This window comes from Phocoena phocoena, chromosome 14 (genome assembly GCF_963924675.1).
Source record: "Phocoena phocoena chromosome 14, mPhoPho1.1, whole genome shotgun sequence".
In the NCBI taxonomy this organism is placed as follows: Eukaryota; Metazoa; Chordata; class Mammalia; order Artiodactyla; family Phocoenidae; genus Phocoena; species Phocoena phocoena.
The window spans coordinates 67,172,054-67,197,167 of NC_089232.1; the positions used below are offsets into that span (position 1 = coordinate 67,172,054).

The 25,114-nt window shown below is 47.8% G+C and overlaps 1 protein-coding gene across 1 annotated transcript in view; it reads left to right on the forward strand.

Moving 5' to 3' along the window:
• Positions 1–25,114, forward strand: part of ALK (ALK receptor tyrosine kinase) — a 746,244-nt gene that overhangs the window by 650,558 nt on the left and 70,572 nt on the right. The window contains exons 11-12 of the mRNA XM_065890834.1: positions 16,516–16,610; positions 16,781–16,909. Of these exons, the coding sequence (XP_065746906.1) occupies positions 16,516–16,610; positions 16,781–16,909 (224 nt within the window). The remainder of the gene's footprint in view (positions 1–16,515; positions 16,611–16,780; positions 16,910–25,114) is intronic.

The following is a 25,114-nucleotide window of genomic DNA, read 5'->3' on the forward strand; positions in this document are numbered from 1 at the left end:
ATTGATCTATATTTCTGTTTTTGTGCCAGTACCGTGTTATCTTGATGACTGTAGCTTTGTAGTATAGTCTGAAGTCAGGGAGTCTGATTCCTCCAGCTCTGTTTTTTTCCCTCAAGACTGCTTTGGCTATTCGGGGTCTTTTGTGTCTCCATACAAATTTTAAGATTTTTTGTTCTAGTTCTGTAAAAAATGCCATTGGTGATTTGATAGGGATTGCATTGAATCTGTAGATTGCTTTGGGTAGTATAGTCATTTTCACAATACTGATTCTTCCAATCCAAGAACATGGTATATCTCTCCATCTGTTGGTATCATCTTTAATTTCTTTCATCAGTGTCCTATAGTTTTCTGCAAACAGGTCTTTTGTCTCCCTAGGTAGGTTTATTCCTAGGTATTTTATTCTTTTTGTTGCAATAGTAAATGGGAGTGTTTCCTTAATTTCTCTTTCAGATTTTTCATCATTAGTATATAGGAATGCAAGAGATTTCTGTGCATTAATTTTGTATCCTGCAACTTTGCCAGATTCAGTGATTAGCTCTAGTAATTTTCTGGGGGCATCTTTAGGATTCTCTATGTATAATATCATGTCATCTGCAAACAGTGACGGTTTTACTTCTTCTTTTCCAAATTGTATTCCTTTTATTTCTTTTTCTTCTCTGATTGCTGTGGCTAGGACTTCCAAAACTATGTTGAATAAAAGTGGTGAGAGTGGACATCCTTGTCTTGTTCCTGATCTTCGTGGAAATGGTTTTAGTTTTTCACCATTGAGAATGATGTTTGCTGTGGGTTTGTCATATATGGCCTTTATTATGTTGAGGTAGATTCCCTCTATGCCCACTTTCTGGAAAATTTTTTATCATAAATGGATGTTGAATTTTGTCAAAAGCTTTTTCTGCACCTATTGAGATGATCATATGGTTTTTATTCTTCAATTTGTTAATATGGTGTATCACATTGATTGATTTGCATACATTGAAGAATCCTTGCATCCCTGGGATAAATCCCACTTGATCATGGTGTATGATCCTTTTAATATGTTGTTGGATTCTGTTTGCTAGTGTTTTGTTGAGGATTCTTGCATCTATATTCATCAGTGATATTGGTTCGTAATTTTCTTTTTTTGTAGTATCTTTGTCTGGCTTTGGTATCAGGGTGATGATGGCCTCATAGAATGAGTTTGGGAGTGTTCCTTCCTCTGAACTTTTTTGGAAGCGTTTCAGAAGGATGGGTGTTAGCTCTTCTCTAAACGTTTGATAGAATTCACCTGTGAAGCCATCTGGTCCTGGACTTTTGTTTGTTGGAAGATTTTTAATCACAGTTTCAATTTCATTCCTTGTGATTGGCCTGTTAATATTTTCTATTTCTTCCTGGTTCAGTCTTGGAAGGTTATACCTTTCTAAGAGTTTGCCCATTTCTTCCAGGTTGTCCATTTTATTGGCATAGAGTTGCTTGTAGTAGTCTCTTAGGATGCTTTGTATTTCTGTTGGTGTCTGTTGTAACTTCGTTTTCATTTCTAATTTTATTGACTTGAGTTCTCTCTCTTTTTTTGATGAGTCTGGCTAATGGTTTATCAATTTTGTTTATCTTCTCAAAGAACCAGCTTTAGTTTTATTGATCTTTGCTATAGTTTTCTTTGTTTCTATTTCATTTATTTCTGCTCTGATCTTTATGATTTCTTTCCTTCTGCTAACTTTGGGTTTTCTTTGTTCTTTTTTCTCTAGTTCCTTTAGGTGTAAGGTTAGATTCTTTATTTGAGATTTTTCTTGTTTCTTAAGGTAGGCTTGTATAGCTATAATCTTCCCTCTTAGAACTGCTTTTGCTGCATCCCATAGATTTTGCATTGTCGTGTTTTCATTGTCATTTGTCTCTAGGTATTTTTTGATTTCCTCTTTGATTTCTTCAGTGATCTCTTGGTTATTTAGTAACATATTGTTTAGCCTCCATGTGTTTGTGTTTTTTACATTTTTTTCCCTGTAATTGATTTCTAATCTTATAGCATTGTGGTCAGAAAAGATGCTTGATATGATTTCAGTTTTCTTAAATTTACTGAGGCTTGTTTTGTGACCCAAGATGTGATCTATCCTGGAGAATGTTCCGTGTGCACTTGAGAAGAAAGTGTAATCTGCTGTTTTTGGATGGAATGTTCTATAAATATCAATTAAATCTATCTGGTCTATTGTGTCATTTAAAGCTTGTGTTTCCTTATTAATTTTCTGTTTGGATGGTCTGTCCATTGGTGTTAAGTGAGGTGTTAAAGTCCCCCACTATTATTGTGTTACTATCAATTTCCTCTTTTATAGCTGTTAGCAGTTGCCTTATGTATTGGGGTGCTCCTATGTTGGGTGCATATGTATTTATATTTGTTATATCTTCTTCTTGGATTGATCCCTTGATCATTATGTAGTGTCCTTCCTTATTTCTTGTAATATTCTTTATTTTAAAGTCTATTTTATCTGCTATGAGTATTGCTACTCCAGCTTTCTTTTGATTTCCACTTGCATGGAATATCTTTTTCCATCCCCTCAATTTCAGTCTGTATGTGTCCCTAGGTCTGAAGTGGGTCTCTTGTAGACAGCATATATATGGGTCTTGTTTTTGTATCCATTCAGTGAGCCTGTGTCTTTTGGTTGGAGCATTTAATCCATTCACGTTTTAGGTAATTATCGATATGTATGTTCCTATTACCATTTTCTTAATTGTTTGGGGATTTTGTTTTGTTTTGTTTTGTTTTTGTGGTATGCAGGCCTCTCACTGTCGCGACCTCTCCCATTGCGGAGCACAGGCTCCGGATGCGCAGGCTCGGTGGCCATGGCTCATGGGCCCAGCCACTCCGCGGCATGTGGGATCTTCCCAGACGGGGGCACGAACCCGTTTCCCCTGCATCGGCAGGTGGACTCTCAACCACTGCACCACCAGGGAAGCCCTGGTTTTGTTTTTGTAGGTCCTTTTCTTCTCTTGTGTTTCCCACTTTGAAAAGTTCTTTCAGCATTTGTTGTAGAGCTGGTCGGTGGTGCTGAATTATCTTAGCTTTTGCTTGTCTGTGAAGCATTTGATTTCTCCATCGAATATGAATGAGATCCTTGCTGGGTAGAGTAATCTTGGTTGTAGGTCCTTCCCTTTCATCACCTTAAGTATATCATGCCACTCCCTTCTGGCTTGTAGAGTTTCTGCTGAGAAATCAGCTCTGTTAACCTTATGGGAGTTCCCTTGTATGTTATTTGTCATTTTTCCCTTGCTGCTTTCAATAATTTTCTTTGTCTTTAATTTTTGCCAATTTCATTACTATGTGTCTCTGTGTTTTCTCCTTGGATTTATCCTGTATGGGACTCTCTGTGCTTCCTGGACTTGGGTGGCTATTTCCTATCCCATGTTAGGGAAGTTTTTGACTGTAATCTGTTCAAATATTTTCTCGGGTCTTTTCTCTCTCTTCTCCTCCTGGGACCCCTATAATATGAATGTTGTTGCATTTAATGTTGTCCCAGAGGTCTCTTAGGCTGTCTTCATTTCTTTTCACTCTTTTTTCTTTATTCTGTTCCACAGCAGTGAATTCCACCATTCTGTCTTCCAGGTCACTTATCTGTTCTTCTGCCTCAGTTATTCTGCTACTGATTCCTTCTAGTGTAGTTTTCATTTCAGTTATTGTATTGTTCATCTCTGTTTGTTTGTTCTTTAATTCTTCTAGGTTTTTGTTAAACATTTCTTGCATCTTCTCGATCTTTGCCTCCATTCTTTTTCCGAGGTCCTGGATCATCTTCACTATCATTATTCTGAATTCTTTTTCTAGAAGGTTGCCTATCTCCACTTCATTTAGTTGTTTTTCTGGGGTTTTATCTTGTTCCTTCATCTGGTACATAGCCCACTGCCTTTTCATGTTGTCTATCTTTCTGTGAATGTGGTTTTTGTTCCACAGGCTGCAGGATTGTGGTCTCTCAAGGTAATTTTGAAGGACAGCACCAATTCAAATACTGGCTTGATGTGTACTTAAAAGTTATCTCATTACTTTATATCTCCCTCGTATAACTGGTTTTCTCCATTCTCTCCCCACTTCATCAGCTTCCCCCCTCCCCCTGCCATTCAACTGCCACTCCTTCTGCTGGAATTAATTCTACCGTTTCTCAAAATGGAAGAAACGCAAGTTCTCTCCCTTTATTCTAATCGTCAGTCTCTTGCAGGGACATACCCTAGTTTTCCTCTTTATAATTCTATATCCTAATAAATTAAGCGCAATCCTCCCACACCATCCTAAGCTTTGACATGCTGACAGTGCAGAAGCAGATGCTAGGTTCAACTCATTACGAGATGGATTTGGAAACACCGTGAATCAAGCCATGCCCTACAAATCACTGCAATCGTACAGCCAAATAGAACGTACATAACTTATCACACGTATGTAGGCTCTATTCCCCAGGATTATCACTGTAGAGGCTTTTAGCCACACAGTTTAACAAGAAGGAAATGTTCCCTCTGGAGATATTTAGATTTCTGTTCCCTTTGCATCCTTGGTCCTAATGACAAGTGATGTGTTTCACAAAGGCATCTTTCAAATGGGATTAATTAGACTGAGAGCTATGGCTTCATGTACTTAGACCAAAAACTCCTCAGAGTCAAGATTTTTCTCCTAGTCCATTCTTGTTTCTCATTCACAGAATCCCTGTTTTATATACACAATACTTTCTCTTTGCGTAGCATCTTCTGTGTTGAGAAGGGCATTAGAGGGACATTTTCATTACTTATTCTTACCTGAGTAGAGAAGTATTCTACTCAGTGAGTGAAAATCCAAAGTGGAGATCCAGAGATTTCCAATGAACCTAGTTTGCAGGTCTAGTTACGCCCCTGAAAGAGTTGTGTTTGATTCCTATTTTTGTAAGTTGAATCACAGCTTCCTCATAGAGCGATGGAAGTTATAAATGATGATGATTAGAGCTAGCATTTGTTGAGTCCTCACTGCATGGCAGTCACTATAGCAAGTACTTAAAATGCATTATCTCATTTCATCCTTAAAACAGTCCCTTGGGAGTAGATACTATAATTAATCCCTTTTATATAAGAGGAAACTGAGGTCTAAAGAGGTGAAATAATTTTCCCTTGATCCTGAGGCTAGTCCGCTTCCTATGTACATGTGTGAAGAAATGAAAGCACAGTGCTTGGCATATAGTTGAAAACTTGGTATATAGTAGCCATTACAATTAACAAAATATTTTGGTTTGGGGATTTTTTTAGGCCACACCTCTTACTCATTTTGAGTTAGTTTCCTTTGCTTCATCCACCCCCTGAGATCCATTGTCTTAATTCCCCACCACCAGCTCCTGCTAGAGACCTCCCCCGACCCAGCCCCACCCTGCCTGCCTTCCTTCTCTCACACCTCCAGCGGGGCAGCATCACAAGCCCAGGGAGATTCTCCACTCTTCCTTCCAGGCCATTGTGCCCCCTCCCCATGTGCCTTTTCAAGTCACCACTCTAGTATGCCTTTGACTATCCCTACTCCAAAACTAGAGCATACATTCCAATAGGCATCTTTTATTTGCAGATGTATTAATGTTCCATGTCTAACAAAAGCATAAAAAATAAATACATTTGGTTATACATTTAACGAATCACCTTTAACAGAGAATAAAGTTCACTTCCATAAGGACTGACACAGAAAACTCAGGCCACCCAGTCCCCATGAGAAACCAGCAGAGGGTCAGGCCCTGCATGCTTTCTTCACCACTGCCTGCCTCCCCTTCTCCAAAAATTTCCATTTGTAACTGCTTTGCCTCCACCCCTCCTTCTCCAGGGAGGAAGATGCCTATGGGAGAATGTCACACCCTGGAACACCCCCCCCCCAATTCAACCAGTACCTGCTGCCCTTCTGCTGGGCAGGCTGCTCTGACTGTCATAGCAGCTGCTGAACCTACCCTGACATTCTCTCTGCACCCACAGCAGCCATGTACCTCCCTTCCCCAGTGCTTTACTCCTTCACAACGTGAGGTGCCCGCTCTGTCCCACACCTCTCAGTAACTAAGGGGTTAAATCAAGGGCCTACAGGCAGTTAAACTAGAGTCTCCTCCTTAGAGCTCCTGCTTCCATCTCCTTCCACTTCACCAGAGAGCACCCTGTGAAGAAGCTCTGGTGTGAAATGGTACTAACCGCCAAAGTCATCCAGGTATTATGTATCTATTTATCAAGCCAACACTTACTGCCTACCCAGTTAGAATGCCAGGTGATGGGCTTACCTAGACAACAATACAGCCCAGCCCTCTAGGAGTGTTGTCTATTAGGAGAGGCCTTCAGGAAAACCAGTCTGTTGCATCACAGGGCAGTAAGGGCTGGGGATGGGGAGGTACCAAAAGCAAGAAGAGTGTGAGCCACAACTGTTGGGGCTCCTCGCTTCCAAACAGGCTCTTCTCTGGTGGCCAGCTGGGGTTCTCCCTCTGCCACATAAGCCGTTGCCAAATGAAGCAGAGCGATGACTGTTGCCAGGTGTGGGCCTGCATTTGTTCATTCATTCCTAACAATAGAGACTCAGGAGCAGCCCCACAGGCTCCAAAACCAGAGGTGGGGGCAGAAGGGTGGGGAAGATCTCAAGGCTCTGCTTGCCCAGAACGGCAGTGGCCCTTCTCAACGACGTGAGTCTGGCTGCCCTGAGTCCATATCCACAGGGAAAACCCAGCCCTTCGAGGGCCCTCCTCACAGGCAGTGGAGAAAACAAAAGGTGCTCCCCGCCCCTAGCCAGCTGTGGTAGCACATGTGTCCCTTCCTGAAGCCACAGGGGCTGAGGACCTCAACATGCTTATTAACATCAGGCTGAACTGAGAGAAGATGAATGACGGGCTCCAGCGCAATGTTATGCCAGGCAGGGTGAATTGCACTGACAAAACCCATCAAGTTCAAGGATTTTCACAAGCAACTTGGCCTTGTTGTCCTTACCTTCCCAGGGGGAGGCAGGAACTACCGTCCCGGCGCTCTAGACCTCCCTCCTTAAGACCCATCCTGCCTCCCCCAGGCCTGTCCCTGGTCCTGCAGCTGTGAGAGAAGCTGTGCTCAGAGACCTGCAGCCAGCCAAGGGCTGACTTTACCCATCACTCCACCTCCAGGAGTGGGTTAGTTGTCAACCCAACCACGCCAGGTGCATTGAACACACCTGAGTAACTAGGCTTGTGCTACATGATACGGTAGTTGTGGTAACACTACCCAGAGTAACATTAAACCTCCAATCCTCAGGCTGTACAAAAAGAAATGTATTTCTTACTCACGTGAAATCCAAAATGAATCTGCCAATTGGCAAGTAGCCTTCCATGTGGTCATTCAGAGATCCTGGCTCCTTCTCTCTGTGGCTTCACCCTTTTCTCCAGTTTTGAAATCCTTTGCCTTCAGGCAACCAATGAGGAAAGAGCACTGGAGGATTCTTGCATAGGAAGATTTTTATGAGTCGTCACTTCAGCTCACTTTCCATCGGCTACAGCTCAGTCACCTAGCCATAACTAACTGCGGGAATGTAGCCTAGCTCTGTGCCCAGAAAAAAGGGAAATAGGTTTGATGAAAATATATATATACACATGTTGTGTGATGGGATAAGCCAAGGAATATGGCCCCCATCTCTGGCATCTATTAGGGTGTCACTTGAGAATACTGATTCCTTATGTAGCTACTCTGAGCATTGATCAGTCTTCTCCAAGAACCTTCATAATTCAAGGCTGAAATCAATTCCAGGATCTATTCTAAGGTATGAATGTTTCAGTCCCCAAATTTTATGATAGAGCGAAACCTCACTTTCTCACTTTTAGTGAGAATTTCTCTCACTAAATTTTTCCTTTCTAAAAACAAACAAAAAATTAAACAAATAAACAGGAAAAGGTATTTTGAAAAGACTTTAGACTAGCAGGACAGCATAGGACGATGGTTTACAAAACTGGCTGAACGTTATGATCACCTAGAAAACTTGCTTTAATGCAGAGTCCTAGGCCCTGCATTACACAGAGATTCCAACTTAGTACATCACATACTGGGCCGAAGAATAAATTTTTTTTTAAGTTTCCTAAGTTACTGTGAGGGTCGACCACATTTGGAAGTCACTGGCATAAAGTATCAGATCCAGATGTCTTGTGGACAAGACAGGGAATCAAGTGCCTGGAGAAGTGTCATCTGCTGTCACATTGTCAGCGAACCTATATTAAGCCCCCATCGAGCACAGAGGGTGGAAAGGGGTGTGTGAGTCAGCTTCTTGCCGGGTCACAGGACCTGCACGCTGTGGGAGACACAGAGCACCCACACTGAAAGGCAAGCAGCAACACACAGAGCGTTGTGCTGGGTGCGATAGAGCTTGGCCAGTGTTCAGACGGTGCTGTGACCTCCATGTGTCAGGGCGGCCTGTGTGGAGAAAATGGGCTTATTATAAGCTGGGCCTCGAGGAATGTTTAGGTCTTAGGGAAATGGGAAAGGGACAAGGGCCTTCCAGAGAACACCATCAGTTAAGCAGAGGCTTCGAGACAGGAATGGGGTTTTTTTGTTTGGTTTGGTTTGGGTTTTTTTGTGGTACGCGGGCCTCTCACTGTTGTGGCCTCTCCCGTTGCGGAGCACAGGCTCCGGACGCGCAGGCTCATGGAGCGGCCATGGCTCACGGGCCCAGCTGCTCCGCGGCATGTGGGATCTTCCCGGACCGGGGCATGAACCCGCGTCCCCTGCATCGGCAGGTGGACTCTCAACCACTGTGCCACCAGGGAAGCCCCGAGACAGTGATGTTTTATGTGCGTTCAAGAATAGCCAAGTAGGCTGTGTCGGAGAATCCTGAGCCGTCTCCTTGGAGAGGGTGGCTGTGGATATTAGGTCAAGATTCTTGGACTCTGGGCTGTGGGGAATAGAGAGCCATGAGCAAAGCGATGGGATGGAGGATGGGAAACTGAGATTGAAAACTGTTGGAGGCTCTTGTGAGGAACGAAACATTATCTGAGCCTCAGAGTGGAGCTCAGAAAGCGAGAAGAGGAGCTGCAGGAGGCGCTGCCTACCAAGTGGCACCATCAGCCTGGGACAGGCTTGGGTCAGGCCTCCGAGAAAAGAGAGAGAGTGGCTGGGGTCCTAGCAATGCAGTGTGCAACCAGGCATTGACATATACAAATCAAACGTTTATAACTCTGGAAGGATATGGCCTTGTTTCTTTCTCAGAAAACATCCCAGATCATTGGAGCAAGGAGTAGATTAGCAACTCTGAGCTTTAAATCCTATTTCTAACACTGATTTACTGTGACATTTAGAACAAGTTGTTGCTTTTGATTGCTACATTTCCACAATCAAGAGTGCAAAACAGTGAGACAGATCCGGCCTGTGAAGCTGGTTTAAGAAGTAGTTGCTTGAAACAGCAATAAGTGAAGCCCTTTAGAATAACAGGATGTTCAGATCTGCTCGAGATTTGCTTGGTCATATCCACAGCTCAGTTTACAAGAAAAAGGCATACATTTCTCTTAACTCTTAGTGCCTCTGAAAATGCAGCCCTGTGTTCTCAGCCCCTTCTCTTCCCAGGCACAAGGTCTGGAATTGAGGAGACACCAGGGCTGTTGCTATTTGAAGCAAAGCAGCTGGATTTCCAGCCGCCTGATTGACTTCCCACCCACACCTTCAACCTGGCTCCGAACCCCACACCTCACTCCTGAGTGATTCTCCTGTCCACAGCACTACCATTCTTTTCTAGGCATTCAGTTCTTCAAAGTCTTCCTTGACTTCTCTCACTGCCCAGATTCAATGTTTTCTCAAGTTGTGTAGACTCTAGCTCTATGGGGGCAGAACCAATAGGGACTTTAGAAATCTCATGGTCAGAGAATAATATGAATTACAAGTCTGTCCGTATTCCTCAAGGTCAAGTTCCATGTCTTATACATCTCTATACTCCCAGCTACAGACACAGTGCCTGACTCATAGAAGGTGCTCAAATAATCTTTGCTTGAAGGCAGAGGAGGAGATATGTAACTTATAATACTGCCCGAGGAAGTACAGATTTCTAATAAAAAATAATATAAAACAGGAACAACAAACTAGAATCTCCCATACTGAAGAAGGGCTTCCAATATGAAAATACTCATATTACATAGATTTTAAAAAACCATAGGTGCACCTGACAAGTTTCAGTGACTTGCCCAGGATCCCACCAAGTATACAGCCCATTCTTCACCCCACTTTACCTTTTGAGACTCTGCTTCCACCACGCAGAGAAGGCTGCTACTTCACCCTCATAAAGATATTTGTGTCAGGGAGAAGGGAACCAGCAACCACCCTTTCCCTGGATCTCCTCTCCGTGGGGAGGGCTGCCATCTCTGGCACCATCTGAGCCCTCCAAGCCACAGGCTAGCACAGCAGCAGTGGGTAGAGGATGAGGCTAGTGTTGGAAATGTCTGTGTGTCCTGAGAAAGGTGGAGCAGGTGTCCCAGTCTTTCTGAGACGAGTGGCTATAGGCGCTTTCTGGCTCTGAGGGCTGATTGTACTACACCAGTAGTATGGAGGACATAAGAGGCTAAGCGAGATTAAAAGAGTTTGGGTGGTTCTGCAAGGGATGGCAAAAAAAGTGGCTGGGGAAGCCAGAGGCCCGGGTTCCCATCTTCCCTCTGCTACTGTCTCCCTGTGTGACCTGGCAAGTCAGATGATGCTCCCAGGAGGTCCCTGCCCTTCCTTCTTCAGCTCTCTTCTTATGCTGGTGCCCCCAGAGATAATCTAGCCTCAGTAACTCAGAAGGGGACATCAAGCCCAAGAAGCTCGCTCTCATGCTCTCTCTCTCTCTCCACCTCTACCTGGGGAAAGTACATTAATTCTCCTCCCTTGGGGCACTTGACACACTCGAGCCTGTGGGGCAGGTTTTTTTGGTGCACAGATACCTCCCGATGGGCCAGGGCTCCAGGAAGCAAGATTTCCCTTTCACCTTTCCCCTGAAAGCCTGGGGCCCAGGGATAGCTCAATATATGGGACACAGAATGAGAGAATGAAAGAGCAAAATGGGAACTTTCTGGAGAAGGGTTTCTCCCCGCTCTGCAGTCTGGCAGAACATCCTTGTGGTGGGCCTTTCCGATAGGAGGCAAGCCAGAGCAAATGTGGGCACCAGATCCTTAAGAGTCAGCCTCCAAAATGAGCAGAGACAGCCAGTGCCTGGAAGGCTGGGACTGGGAAGGTTGGAGAGTTCTCCATGCTTGCTCAACCGGACAGAAGATACATTTTCTCCCCTATTTCACCCCAAAGCGCTCCCTCACAGAAGCCAGATTCACTGTGAAAGATCTCTGTAGCCCTTGGCAGCCCTGGAATCGCTCTGTAATGACTTTTCCCCTCTCTGTTCTTGATGTCATTATGCCCAGAGGGGAGACCACGTCAGGAGATGGTAAATTACTCTGCAAGTGGGACTGCCGGGGAAGCAGGGGGCTCCCAACTGCTGAGTGTGGCCTAGAATGTCCAGCCCACCGCTACTGTACCGTGCTGGAGCCAAAGACTCCTAGCATCAGGGCACACGTGCCCAGCCCTGGCCACGTTGATCCCAGCCAAGGCTGGTCCCAGGCACCCAAGGCTGGCCATCAGCCCTTCTTCTTCCACTGGTAACTGAAGTCAGTTACACAGATAATAGGATGGATGCAGCAGGGCTTTGTCATCACATACATCGTTCTAATAGAAATGCATACAGCGACCCGAGCTTTGCAACAGTCCATTTTAGAAGCCTTTTGCGGAGCAAATCAACTGCACGGTGAGAACTGGAAGAAAGCATGTCTCCTCAGCATAATTGCCAGCCCGATCCTAAGCAGCCAGAGCCCGGAGAGCCCCAGCTGCAGAAAGGGATGCGGGACACTCCCACCTCCCGAGCCCGCTGAATGGTCAAGCCGCAGAAAGGGATGCGGGACACTCCCACCTCCCAAGCCCGCTGAATGGTCCACAGAGTAATCCAAGACGTGGTGCCTAGCCATCGAATGCCTGTTACCCAGCCCGGCCATTCTTTATTCTCTCTCTCCAAAGCCTTCCTATTCCCTCAGTCCACATTCAGACGCACACCTTTTTGTCAGCTATTTAAAGTCATTAAGTGAACTTAATTAGGTTTGTCAATCCCTAAGGCTGGCAAGGTGGCAAGTAAGGCATTATATCCACCATCCATTAACAATCTGTGGCCTGAACGAGGTTGTGCGTTTCTGAGCTCTGCATGAGCTGCCTCCGCACCTCCCATGCAGACATCTGCCCCGTGGGTCTGGGCGGCACCTGATGCCAAGGCCGCCCCTCTACCCTGGCCCTCTGCCCCAATGGCCAGCTCACAGAAGCCCCCTGGGTCAGCTGTCAACAGGCCTCTCTGTAAAGCTAAACGAGACAGAGTCGGGGGGCTGTTCTTCATGCAAAGCCGGGCTCCAGCCAAGATCTCCAGCCAAGTCTGTGTTAGCAACAAGCTCCAAACCCCACTGGCTGGAAAAGAGGGAAAAACCAACGACCACCCAGGCAATCAAAAGTGTCTTCTTTGGAGAAAGAGAAAGCCCTGAGGAGGTGTGAACTGTGGAGGGGCAGGGAGTGAAATCCCCACGGCTGAGGGCCAGACGGAGGGATCTCAGCTGCCACGCTCTGAAGTGACACAGCCCAGTAAGGGAGCTGGACAAGCCCCAGAGAGCTGGCTTTTCCTTGTCCCTGACCAGGCTGCCCACAGAGAGGGAGAGGGAGGATGTGCCAGCCCTGAGGCTCTGCTTCCTTTCCCCACACAGAGCTGAGGCTTTGGGGCAGCAGAGTAACCTGTGCACTTGTTAGAACCACCTGGCCCCTGCCATCCTGGCAGTAATGTGGCATGGACCTTGTTTTCTCTCAGACCCAGAGCAGTCCTCCTGGTATGTGCTAAGACCCAAGACCTGAAGCTGCGGCTGACTCTGGAGTGTGACTTGGTGTCTGCACTTAGATCGGAAAGACTCTGAGAGCCTTGAGGAAGTCCACCCATCTCCAGCTAGGAGAGGGCAAGCAGAGCCAGGAACAAACTCTTCTTCACCTGAGGTTCAGGCAAAGATACTCTGCGAGGTACCATCCAAAGTAGAGAAGGCTGGATCTGGGTGGCCCTGATCGCCACCTGGTCTCTTGGCTAGTGGTCCCACAGAAAAGAAGCTCCTAGGTTGGGTCTTCTGTTCCCTCCCTGCCCCACCATCCCCAGACCCCACTCCCCAACTGCCTCTGCTTCACCCCTGCCCCCCCCCCACTTCCCAGCCTGACCCACCTTTGTCCCACCTGTCCCCTCCCTGCATCCTCCAGAGTCTGGAGCATTTGGGGGAGGGTTGGCAGCGTGGCCTCCTGGGTGGACACATGTTTACATCTGATTCGGCATCTGACTGAGTCTTCCCTGATTGTTACGAGTGCTCCTGACTCAAAATATGTGCAATTCCCAGTGTCAATCAAACTCTTTGAAACAGCAGCTGCCACTGCCATTGCCTTGCAGAGCACTTTAGAAACTCTTCTATTTAGAAACCATTCCAGCACCAGCTTGCATCATGCCATCCATGCTAAGAGGCCCAGTGGCTGGTTGAGAACTTTGCAGCTCTAATCTCTCAGTAATAAGAAGGAAGGCAAGAGAGGGGCAGGGGGAGCAGAGAGGGAAGGGGAGACATCCATTTAGGGGAAGAGATCAGTTAGGGGGAAACGGGTTTCGACCCTCTCCCCCATGCTCGATAGGCACACAGGTGTAACTTACTTTCTCATGTTCCCCAGGCCCTCCCGGCAAGTACTCCCATGATGCAGCTCAGCACCGAACTCGGTGCCTGGCCTGGCGCCTTGGCCTGTGGAGGACAGTCTAGGAGATGACGGGCCCGAGTGGAGAATTGGAAAGGTGGACGGAGGGCCCCTTACCCGCTGCTGTGCAGGGGCGTCGGGCAGATTCGCCTCCCTGATGTTCCACCGGGGAACGTGATTCTTTCTAGTCACCCTCTCCAAGTAGCTCTAAGTACCTGTTTTCTTGCTGCCTGGGAGCAGTCTCTCCCTAACCCTGGCAACTGCTGTAGAGAGGACGAGACAGCAATATTAGGGCGCTTGTTTGCCCCTTGAGAATCCCAGGTCTGGCTGTGCCTGGGGGTTACACAGGCCCCAGCTAGGAGTTCATCTGTAGACCATGTCCCCTGTGGAGATCCAGGAAAACCACACCTCCGACCTCGCCAAGACTCGTGGAGAAACCCAGTGCAGGTGTACTCCCCATCTCCGCAGCCTGGTGGAATTCTTCCTTCCTCTGAGCTCTCAGAGCATCTTACCGGCACCTCTCACGTGGTATCCACCTCCTTCTAACTGATTCTACACCGACGTAGACACCCTTTGTCTCTCCACTGGTCAGCAAGCAACCTGAATGCAGCATCTTGTCTGATTTCTTTTAGAATCCCTTATAGGTCTGAAGTAGGACCCAATACACATACAGGAGAGGTGTACGTGAAACGAAAATCCTTTCAGGGGGTGCTTATCAAGGTCATCATGAAAGATGCCTCTCAGAGGCATGTGCCAGGTGCCAACAGCTGGCTGGACAAGTTGGGTGGGTTCGACCCCTCATGCACAGTCATCCAGCCCAGAACAGGATTTGGGGATTCTCCACTGGGTACTCTTCTTTCCAAGACCAACCAACCACCAGCCCTCTGTACCGGTCTATCCTAATGGAAGCACGTGGGCCCCATCATGGGGAATATGGCCTGAAGGCGCCAGTGCGGTTGGCGTGAGTACAGCAGGTTCAGGCATTTCCTCTTCAGAATCAAACCAGGTTTGGGCCCCCTAATCATGACTTTCAAATAAGAAGGATTATTTGTGATCGATCAGATTTTATAAGACAGGTAAAGGCATAGACAGATTTACGGAGTAGCTTGGTTAAGAATAATTGATCACAAACACACTATTTAGATAAAAGTTTGATTTTGTTTTCAAGTCTTTCCCCCGCAAGAGGCAGTAATTCTTCTCTGGTCCCAGCGTTGAGCCCTTCTACGTGTGGATCAGAGGTCATCCGCTCACGGGCACGATGGGGGCTTCCGGCCTCTGTGGCAGTTCATGCACTGACTATAAAGCTTTGCTGCCCTCACTGCAAATCATAAGCAGACATCCTTTCTCCTCAGGTTTCTTTCCTTTGTGCCTTTCCTCCCTCTGCTAAGGCTGTTTCCTGTGTTTGCTCTGCTCTCTTTGCCCCGCCTTCTGCGTGCTGTTAATCTCCCACTCCTGCCAGCACTTCTGTGTTCTCTTGCTACCCCACACCGCCAACTCCACTGTCTGAGTTCCCTCTCCCCTTTTGTTTCACCAGCATTTTTGAACTATAATTTCGTCCCCCCAAAAACAACCCTTGTGTTGGTTTACAGTCAATACTGTTCTCCTTCCCAGGCAACCGCTAATCTGCTTTCAATCTCTATAGATTTGCCTCTTCTATACGTTTCATATAAATGGGAAAATGTAGATGAATAGTGTCGTGAGGCCTTTAATTACTGTCTGGCTTCTTTAACTTAGCGTAATGTTTTTGAGGTCTATCCATTTTATAGCCTATAACCGTGCCCACTCTTTTACATTGGGGAGTAGCATTCCAGTGTATGGCCACCGCATACGTGGCTTATCCAGTCACCAGCTGGTGGGCATGGGTTGGCTCTCTTGATATTTTAACATCCACACCAGAGACTTCTGTGCAATCCAAGGTCATGCTGGATTGACTTTCTGAAAGGTGGGAGAGGGTTTTTAAGTTCTCAGGAAACTCACTTTACAGCAGGACAGGGCTGGCTATCTGAAGTCTTCCAGGAGGATGACTTCCCAGGAAACAGATGAACCAAAGGTATTTTCTATTTATCCCACTCTAAAGCCTTCCCTGGCCACAGTCCCAGGACCTGATCCTCCAAGGCTGTGAAAGAGATAGAAGGAAACAGTACGTCATGGGTTTTCTGTTAACACTTACGGCCCCCTCTGTGTTGCTTACAAACACTCCCAGGGATCACACTCAAATCATTTAATATTTAACTATCAGTCGGGCACTGCAGAGACCAACCCCAGTCAGAACTGATACTGAACGAGACACGGGTTCCTCGAGATCCCCCTCTGTGTGAGGAGCTAACCTTTCAGTTGCTGGATAATGAGGAATCCAGGGGGCTCCAGGGACAGAGCCATGCTGCCTAAGGCAATTGACAAGCAGAGGACACACGGGGGACAGAGGCGCTTTATCAGCTGGCACAGAAGCATCTCAATAGTTTAATAATGTCTTCAGCCCCGCCTGTGAGCACCAGCTGATACGAAGCCTAGCCCTTCTGCCCACCCTGCACACCCAGAACGCACAAGAGGTCTCCTCAGAGTAACTGGGAGTCCTGGTCTCAGGCCCCAAGCTCCAAATTCCATTAACCTACAGAGCAGTCCCTCAGAAAGGGAAGTGCCCTGTGCTGGTGAAGCAGGGAGATGTTGACTGCTCCCCCCTCGCCGCCTCCCTGAGATTATATGAGGCTGATAACAGCTACAGTTGTGAGCCGGGTCATCAGTGCCCATTGGGATCGTGCTGGACGTTGAATCCAGGACATGACCCACCCGCGTAGTTTCTCACACCCACTCCTCTTCACACGCTTACAGGTTCTGGTTGCAGATCGTTGCCTGGTGGGAACAAGGATCCAGAGCCACCGTGGCTTTCAACAATATCTCCATCAGCCTGGACTGCTACCTCACCAGTGAGTGCACCCTGTCCCCAGCACTTGCCCCCAACCCGGGCTATCCTGGGCCTCACAATCCCTCCTAGACCCAAGCCCATGGTCTCTGCCACCTTCCCCGGGGCGCACTCATCTCCCTCCCTTAAACCGAACCTCACTTAACTCAGCCCGTGGGGTCTTCTCTATTCTAGTTGGTGGGGAGGACAAGATGCCGCAGACTACGGCACCCAAGTCAAGAAATCTGTTTGAGGGAAACCCAGACAAGGAGGCAAAACCCTGGGAAAACACACCAAAAGAGAGCCCCATCTTTGACCCTACAGGTAAGGGTTCAACTCACATATCTGAGCAAAGTGATCTCACGTTGCAAAAGGTAGAAGAAAGTTATGTGCTGTGATTGGGGTGGGGAGAGGTGTTTATAGAATAAAATAGTCGACCTTTAGAAAGAACATCACCTACACCCTGGCTGCTGGGCTCCAAGAGGAAGCTGTTCGGTCGTCCTATTCCCTGGGGAAACGGAGCTTCTGAAAGTTGTGCAAAGGAGTAACTGTCCTCCACGGCTGGGAAGTACCCAGGCCCCGGCACAAACGGGGGAACCAAGCTGGTACCCTTCTCTCAACTCAGTCCTTCGAAACCACTCCCCATTTACTGAACAAAGCAAACCTTCCATCGATTTCTTCTCCTCATAAAGAGGGCTGGGCCCAAGGCCAAGGTTATCTGTTGCTCAAAGGCAGACTAGCTCATTAGTGGTACAACCCCCCAAAGCTTCAGGTTCACCGCACTTCCCCAAAGCTTGGCTCCCTTCTGAAGCTGTTTAATTCAGCATCCCCTGTGCTGAAGGACTTCTCGTGGGGCCCTTGCTGCTTCAAACACAGGCCTCTTCAGCCTCTGGCCCTAAACTGTGGGTGTGACTTCTCGTTAAGTTTTATTTGGGGCAATATGAGGACGATAGCCCAGGAGACAGCATTTCACGTAGCTCTGAGAGACTGCTCTGAAGAGGCAGGGGGGACAGTCAGTGTATATGTGATTTTGGTGAAGGGGGAGCACGTGCATTGCAGCACACATTTTTGCAGAAGGTTGCTGCTAGTCTCACGAAGGTTACAGCTAGCCACAAGGAGCAGACATCAGCACGAAAGATTTTAGTGCTTTCTCTAGATATAAGGAGATGCAAGGATTGGGCTCATAAAATATTCTCCTGTGGCTTCCCTGGTGGCGCAGTGGTTGGGAGTCCGCCTGCCGATGCAGGGGACGCAGGTTCGTGCCCTGGTCCGGGAGGGTCCCACATGCCGCGGAGCGGCTGGGCCCGTGAGCCATGGCCGCTGAGCCTGCACGTCCGGAGCCTGTGCTCCGCAACAGGAGAGGCCACAACAGTGAGAGGCCCGCGTACCGCAAAAAGAAAAAAAAAAAAAAACATTCTCCTGAAAGTATCTATTTTAAGGCCTGTTCTGCCAGTGTTTTAGAGCACAGAGTGTCTCATTCCTGATCTACCCCCTGAACTCCTTTCAGGGTGGCTGCTGAAGGTCAGTGGTCACAGCAGCTTATGATTTGATCCTTGTAGAGGTAGATGCCAAGTGCCAATTTGTAGTTGACAAGCTTAACCTAACTCAGAGCTTCTACCCGGGAGAGGTCCCTGGAGAGGAAGGGAGGGCTGGGGGCAGAGGGAAGGGGAAGGAAAGCATAGTCAGTGAGAACACCTGACCCTGGGCTGGGGCATCTCACACATCTACTCCTCTAGTCCTCACTCTGGCCCAGGGCCCGCTGCTGTTATTAGAACTGCAGGGAGGAGAGCGATGATGGGGAAGAATGTAAACATCCCACAGCTGGTAGGAAACGGGGCCCGGACATAGCCCTGAAGTCTGCACTCTTCAGCCAGCTGAGCTACTTCGAGTATCTAATTCTCCTATCAGAGATCAACGCTACAAACGGAAAAGAGCTGGGAGAGTGGCCCAGACGAGAGCCCCTGCATGATCAGTAAACAGATCTGCTCCCAGCCATCCCGACAAAGGACAGAGGAGGCTGGATAATAAGATTTTCTCCCCAAAGTTCAGCACTGTCAGTTTCTGCTGGGCTTGGAACAAGGGTGGCTGGTGGCATTTCCACTCTCCTCCCGGCAGGCTTTCGAGCAACTCCTAGAAATGCAAATGCCAGTTGGGTCTTCTGAAAACCGTCACTCACAAAGCTTCCAAATTTCTAAACACTCCTCACGTCCCCCAAGCCAGCCCTTCCCTCTGATGAGGGCCTGACCCTCTAGGTCTGGGGATTTCCTTGCGCCCAGCCCACGGGGCAGAGCTGAGCCGCTGTAGCATCCAGGCAGGGAATAGCCTGTCCAGGTGCTTCACGGAACATGCTTGGAAGCCTCTGAGTCACTTCACCTAATCAGATGAAGAAACTGAGATAGAAATGGGGCAAGTATTAAGGCTGAGAAATTACGTTTGTCCGCTTTGCACATACAGTCACACTAACCATATGGACAGCAATCACAGGCTGCAGAGCTCACGCGCGCTCTCTCTCTCTCTCTCTCTCTCCCCCGCCCCGCCCCCCAGCAGTAATGACCACTAGGGGTGAGGAGGTGAATGCAGGCTCTGTCACCTTCTCTCTCTCTAAAAGCCCAGGTAAGGACAGGCAGGACCCTCCCCCGACCCTGGGCCAGATGACTCTGCCTCGGCTTCCTAACCCATCTCTCCTTCTCTTTCGAGCTTACATATTGTGTAGGAGGGCAGGATGGAATCACCTCAGTTTACATGCAAACAAGCCCAACCCACAGGTTTCCATAACTTGCAGAACCCTGGCATCGAGCCACAGTCTTGCCTTTGAGTTGGTTGGTGACAGTTGGTTTACTGTATTCTGAATACACGTCTTTGCCAAAGGTTGGTGGGGAGACAATTAAAAATGTGTGGAAAAGAGCACTGGACCAGGAGTCAGAACTCCCGGCTGACCCACACTAGCAAGCTGTGGTCCTAAGACAGGTCTCACCTCTGTCCGGCCTTCCATCCCCTCGTCTGATGGCTGGGGCATGTCAGCAAACCCTCAGGTAACAGTTCGTGTTTGAGGGAATAACGCAAACACAGACAAAGGAGAGAAAACTGCTACTTTTGAAAATCAAGGTTGAAGTAGACAGTCTCCAGGTCCCTCGCCATCCCCAGCTCCATGGTTCTAAGAGCTGAGGGGATATGGCATAAGGGAGCCAGAGCTCTCCTTGGCCCACTGCTAATGTGCCCAGAAGTGAGGGTGACACACTGTCCATTTCCACACACACTCCTACAGTTCGAGAACAGATGCCAATTCCAATGAGAAAGCTTTATGTGTTTCACATAAATTGATTGGGTCTATCTCTGCTAAACGCATTATCCATTCACCACAGAACAACTATTAGAGTTAATAGAATTTGTAGCTAGAGCCATTATGCTCCAAGCACACCGTTCTGGGGATGACAGCATTATTGGAAGGCAGGCTTCACAGGGCCTGGCCTCGCTCACTCAGAACTGTCTTCTCACTCACTGGGGGTCTTTGTTTCCCTCAGAGCCTTTCGCACCTGCAGGCCCAGCCAAGCTCATTTCAGCGGCATACCCCATTAGTGAAGATGTACCCAGTTCCTAAAGAAATACATGTGTCTCATCCAGTTCCAGAAAATCCTATCGTCTTTTCAGTTGTTGGCATTGCAGACAACCTCATGCCAGGTTGGAGGTACAGAGGCGGCTGGCATCCCTGCTTTAGCCGTGGCTCTTTACTGTGTGCCAGTTTTGAAGGCAGGAGGCCCCCAAAGCATTGGGAGGACAGGCAACAAGTAAAGGTAGAAGCCCCAGTCACTCCAGGGGGACCTCAGAATAGACTCCTAAGTTCATTGTATCATTAACAGCTTCTTCCAGAAACAACCAGTGACGAACTGGGACTGCATGAATGCAGCAGCGAGCAGGTCGGCTGTTGGGGACCTAGATCTGGCCCAGGGTTTCTCTGTGTCATCACGTCATCTGCTTCTGGTTACCTGGCTGGGGGAGGGAGGACCCACAAGCGCTCCTGGTTAAAATGCTGATTCCTGGGCCCCACGGACCTGTGTAATCTTAATGTCTGAGAATGAGAGGTCAAGCTCTGCCTTATTAACAAACTCACAAGGAAAACCTGGTTTGAAACAGAGTTTAGGAACCCCAGGCTGCAGCCCGACCTCCTCGATGCAGATGGGCGTGGACCTTGGGATGGAGAGGAGGCAGGCTCGAGGCCACACAGCACCCTCCGAGGGTTCAGCTCTCAGACAGTAAAGGCCTCGCCTCATGCGTCTCCTCTTTACACAACAATAATAACCACTATCACTGAGCACCGCCATGTGCTGGGCTCTTTCACATGCATTATCTCATTTGCTCGTACTATAATATTACCCTCCATTTACAGATGGGGAACTTGAGGCCCACAGAGAGGAAGTAACTTGCTCTAAGTTATACAAGTTGTGTAAAAGGTTAAAATCACATGCAAAGTAAGGTTTTCTAAGTCAAATAACATTTGGAAGGGCAAAGTTTCCTTCAAGAAACCTTAAAGGAATCCCACTGTTGAATGGGTCTTCTAGAGGAATCTCTCTTTGAAAAACCCTGAACTGAAAATGTCAGTTTTTGCTTAAACAGAGCACATAGGCATCTTCACTAACATTCAAAACAGCACGCCAGGCGTACAATGCACCTCCGCACATGTAAGAAAGCTGATCATTGCAGCTAATTTGCGTCTCTCCGTGCACCCCAGCCTTCGTGGGTGCACGTGAAAGGCACTTCTGTCGGCACCCGTTCAACTGCGGGGAGCCCCTCTTTGAGAGCTGCGCCGGCACGGGGCTGTAGATATAATCCTTGGCACCCGTTCGGGCACTGGCCGTTTCCCTGCTCAGCTGGCCTGCTGTTTAACCATGTGCTGCGCGTTCTCTCTTATCCACTGATTTTAGATTATCACCTATTTATAGCCAGAGTACTAGTGATAACGCATGAAGCACCAGCTCTAACAAGGCTCGTGGGCCCCCAGTCACTGCGGCAGGCTCGGCGCCCTCCAATTAGGACGTCACTCTTCGTTTGGGTGCCGCTCCCTTCCCCAGGAGCTAGCGCGGCTGTGCTCCAGGGAGAGAGGTAGCTTGGAACTAATTCGTGACTCACAATCCCCATTCCTCATGTTAACAAGTCCCTCCCAGAGCAAGAGGCTTTGCAAGCTGGGGAGCCAGTCAGCATTCCCAGGAGGTGGCCGACACCAAGGCCCAGGGGCTGCTTGGTGGTCGAGGGAGAGACAGCACTTCTGCAGGGACCCGGTGATGGTGACAGGGAGGAACTGAAGGCTGGATAAGAAGCCACGCTCCCTGAGCAGAGCACCCACTGACAGCAGAGCTTCATGGGTTCGCAGACGGCCCCCTTCCCTCTGCACGCCCGTCTCCAGCTATTAAGCACACTCGGCGTCTCTTATGTGATCCTTACAGACTCTCCCCACCAGTCCCCCAGGAGAGACATCACGGTCCAGCTCCCAGCCCGGCCACCTACTTAAAGCCACTCACTTCTCCTTTCTGTGCCTTTGTTTCCTCACATCCAGAAAAATGGCGCTTATATTGTTAGGGCTTCCATCTCATAGGTTTGAGGAAAGGATCACATAAGTGAATCGGTGTCAAGGGCTTAGAGAGGTGCTTGACCCAAAGTGAGCTACATGAGCTGTCGTTATTTTCCCCATTTTAGAATTGGGGAGACAGAATCAGAAAGGTTATGCGGCTTACCTCACCAATCAGCTGCAGAGCCAGGGTTCCCACTCAAGCCGGCTCACCCCAAAGTCTTCCCGCTCTAGCCCCACGCCCGCTAGGAACAATCCCAGATACCACCCAGCTGCTGACCGCGGTTAGGGAGAAGCTCTTGCTACATCCAGACTGGCTACAACCATCTTCTCCTTCCACGAGGAGATTCAGCTCAGCATTCAACACAGAAAACCTCATTGCTTTCTAGTTAATGTGTTCACAATTCCCTGAATCTCTCTCCTAGAAAAAAAAAAAAAATCACATCGAGCCGAGTTTAATTTAACAGGCCTGTGCTGGAGCCTGCTCCGTGCCCTGTCCTGTGCTGGGTGCCCTGGGGCCTGCAGCTGGGAACAAGCCAAAGTGCCCCTCGTGGAAAATGTACCACCCAGAGCGGGGCCCACATAAGCCTGACATGAAGCCACTGTTACCCCAGTACAAGGGAGTCTCTGCATCCCTTTTCAGGTGTCCAATTCTGATCACAGCTGGAATTAGGACAGGGGCCCCCACTCCCCGGCTCTGCCTTTATCCTGCCCTGGATGGTGAAAGGGTCTCCATCCAAGACTGGCGCATTGCAAATTATGCTGAACTGATCATCATTTTTGAAAAGAAATCCAGTGTCCTTTGAGAAAGCAAGGAATCAGCAGTGTACTTCATAACTGCCCGAGCCTGGGCCCCACTGGAAAAATAGCGCAGCAGCATCCAGCTCTGGCAGACTCAAAAACGCTTCACGAACCTCCAGTCTAATACGACGTGCTGGTTGGCATTATGGCGAAGCTGCAGACAAAATGCCTTCACACCATGCCGTGGTTCCTCTCAGTAGCAGAGAGGACCCATTGCCTTTCTCTCTCCTGGCTGGCCTGAGAAAACATGTTGTTTTTCCCATTTGTTTTAGTGAAAGATTACATAAGTGAGAGACAATAAATGACCTGGGATCTCTGAGCTCAGCACGCCTTGATTAAGATCATTTAGCTCCAAGACTAACAGGACGCAAAGGCCCCTCCATCAGTGCAGGTGCGTTAAGCACTTGTTATTTGGGAAGTCTGCTTTTAATTATCGTCCTTCTCTCAGACTTGCTTGTTCTGCCTGCAAAATAACCCTGCATCCCCTTGGAGCCTACTCAGCTCTTTGCTTGTTACAGCAAAGCTTCAGTGATCCTGGACAGAGAGGTGTTTTAAAATTTATCTGGATCCAGAGCTGGACAGTGGAACTAGGGGGAGAAAGGCTGAAATGCTAACTCTAGATCCCAAAAGGCGGTTCCTCCCTGCTTGCCCCTACATTGCCAAGAGGAAAAGGAACAAGAGGTGGAATCACCTTAGCCATCACTGAGTCAGGGAGAAGAGAGAGGGCACAGGGAATAAATGGGCCCACCAGCGACCTCCACACTGGGTGCTTACCAAGAAGATGAGGCCAAAGAAAGCATTGGCTTCTGAGGAGGGCTTTGGGGTATACAGATAGGTATCTATTGCTTTGTAATGAACTACCATAAAAATATAGTGGCTTAAAACAACACACATTTGTTATATCAGTTTCTGTGGGTCAAGAAACCAGGCACAGCTTAGCTGGGTCCTCTGCTTCATAGTTTCTCATAAGCTTGCATAAGACGTTAGCCAGGGCTGGGTCTCATCTGAAAGCTCAATTGGGGAATGAATTACTCCCAAGCTCACATGGTTGTTGGCAATTCCTGGAGAAGCTAATGATGAGAAAGAGAAAGAGAGACAGAGACAGAGAAATAGGGAGTCTACTAGCAAGATGGAAGTTACAATCTTATGTAACATAGTCATGAATATAACATCCTGTCACCTTTGTCACATTCTGTCGGTTAGAAGCAACTCACAGGTCTCGCCCACACTCAAAGGGAAGGGATTATGCAAGGGTGTGGCTACCAGGAGGTAGAGATCACTGGGGCCACCTGACAGCCTACCTGCAGTGGCTTTTGTGTGTCAACCAATCACCGGGAAGCTTTGAGAGCTCATTGTGGATTCTGATGGGCAGAATTCCTGGCAGCAATCTCAAGCCTCTCTGTTCAATATTCCACAGACACTTAAATATTCACTAAGTACCTACTGAGTGCCAGTCCATAGCAGAATGGAAAATGGATCAACAAAGAATTCTAGAGACCGTGGTTCCAGCTGCGGGACTTCAGGAGAGCCAAACATTCTGAGCCCCAGTTTTTTCTTTATTCATAAAGTAGTGATAATAATTACCTGCCACAGTTCTTTTTCAGAGCTGGCTATTGTAGTGAGCAAATGAGATCATTTGCTTTGAAAAGTACAAAAGAATATGCTAATATAAAATGTGTGATATTATTATTAACATTATTAAACTACATAACAGAAAAGACTAAGCCAGTTCACTTGTCCCTCATATGTTGCCTTCTATACACTTTCAGTGTATTTATAGTCCTCCTCCTCCACCTATGAGCTGTGCACTCTTTTATTTGTATATAAGTATGTGTTCTGGACACTCCTTAATTTTTTTGCGAAAGTTTCAAGCACATTCTAGTTTTTGCCCTCTTAAAGCTAACTGTCTTAAGAAAAAAGGGGGCAGTATTTTGCATGTTGGGTCCTTTTGTTCAATCAATTCCCCCAACCCAGCTGATCATCAATTTGTAGGTTAAACCCGCAAACTCCACTTGGGGGACATATGTGACTTGAGTAAGGACATAGAAGATTGCCCCCCGAAAGGCCCACCCATCAGTATAAATTGAAAGAGTGTTTCTAGTCTTTTAAAGCTTGTCAAGATCTCAGAAATAATGGGGACTTCAGGACTTTCTCCGGGGACAGCTTTT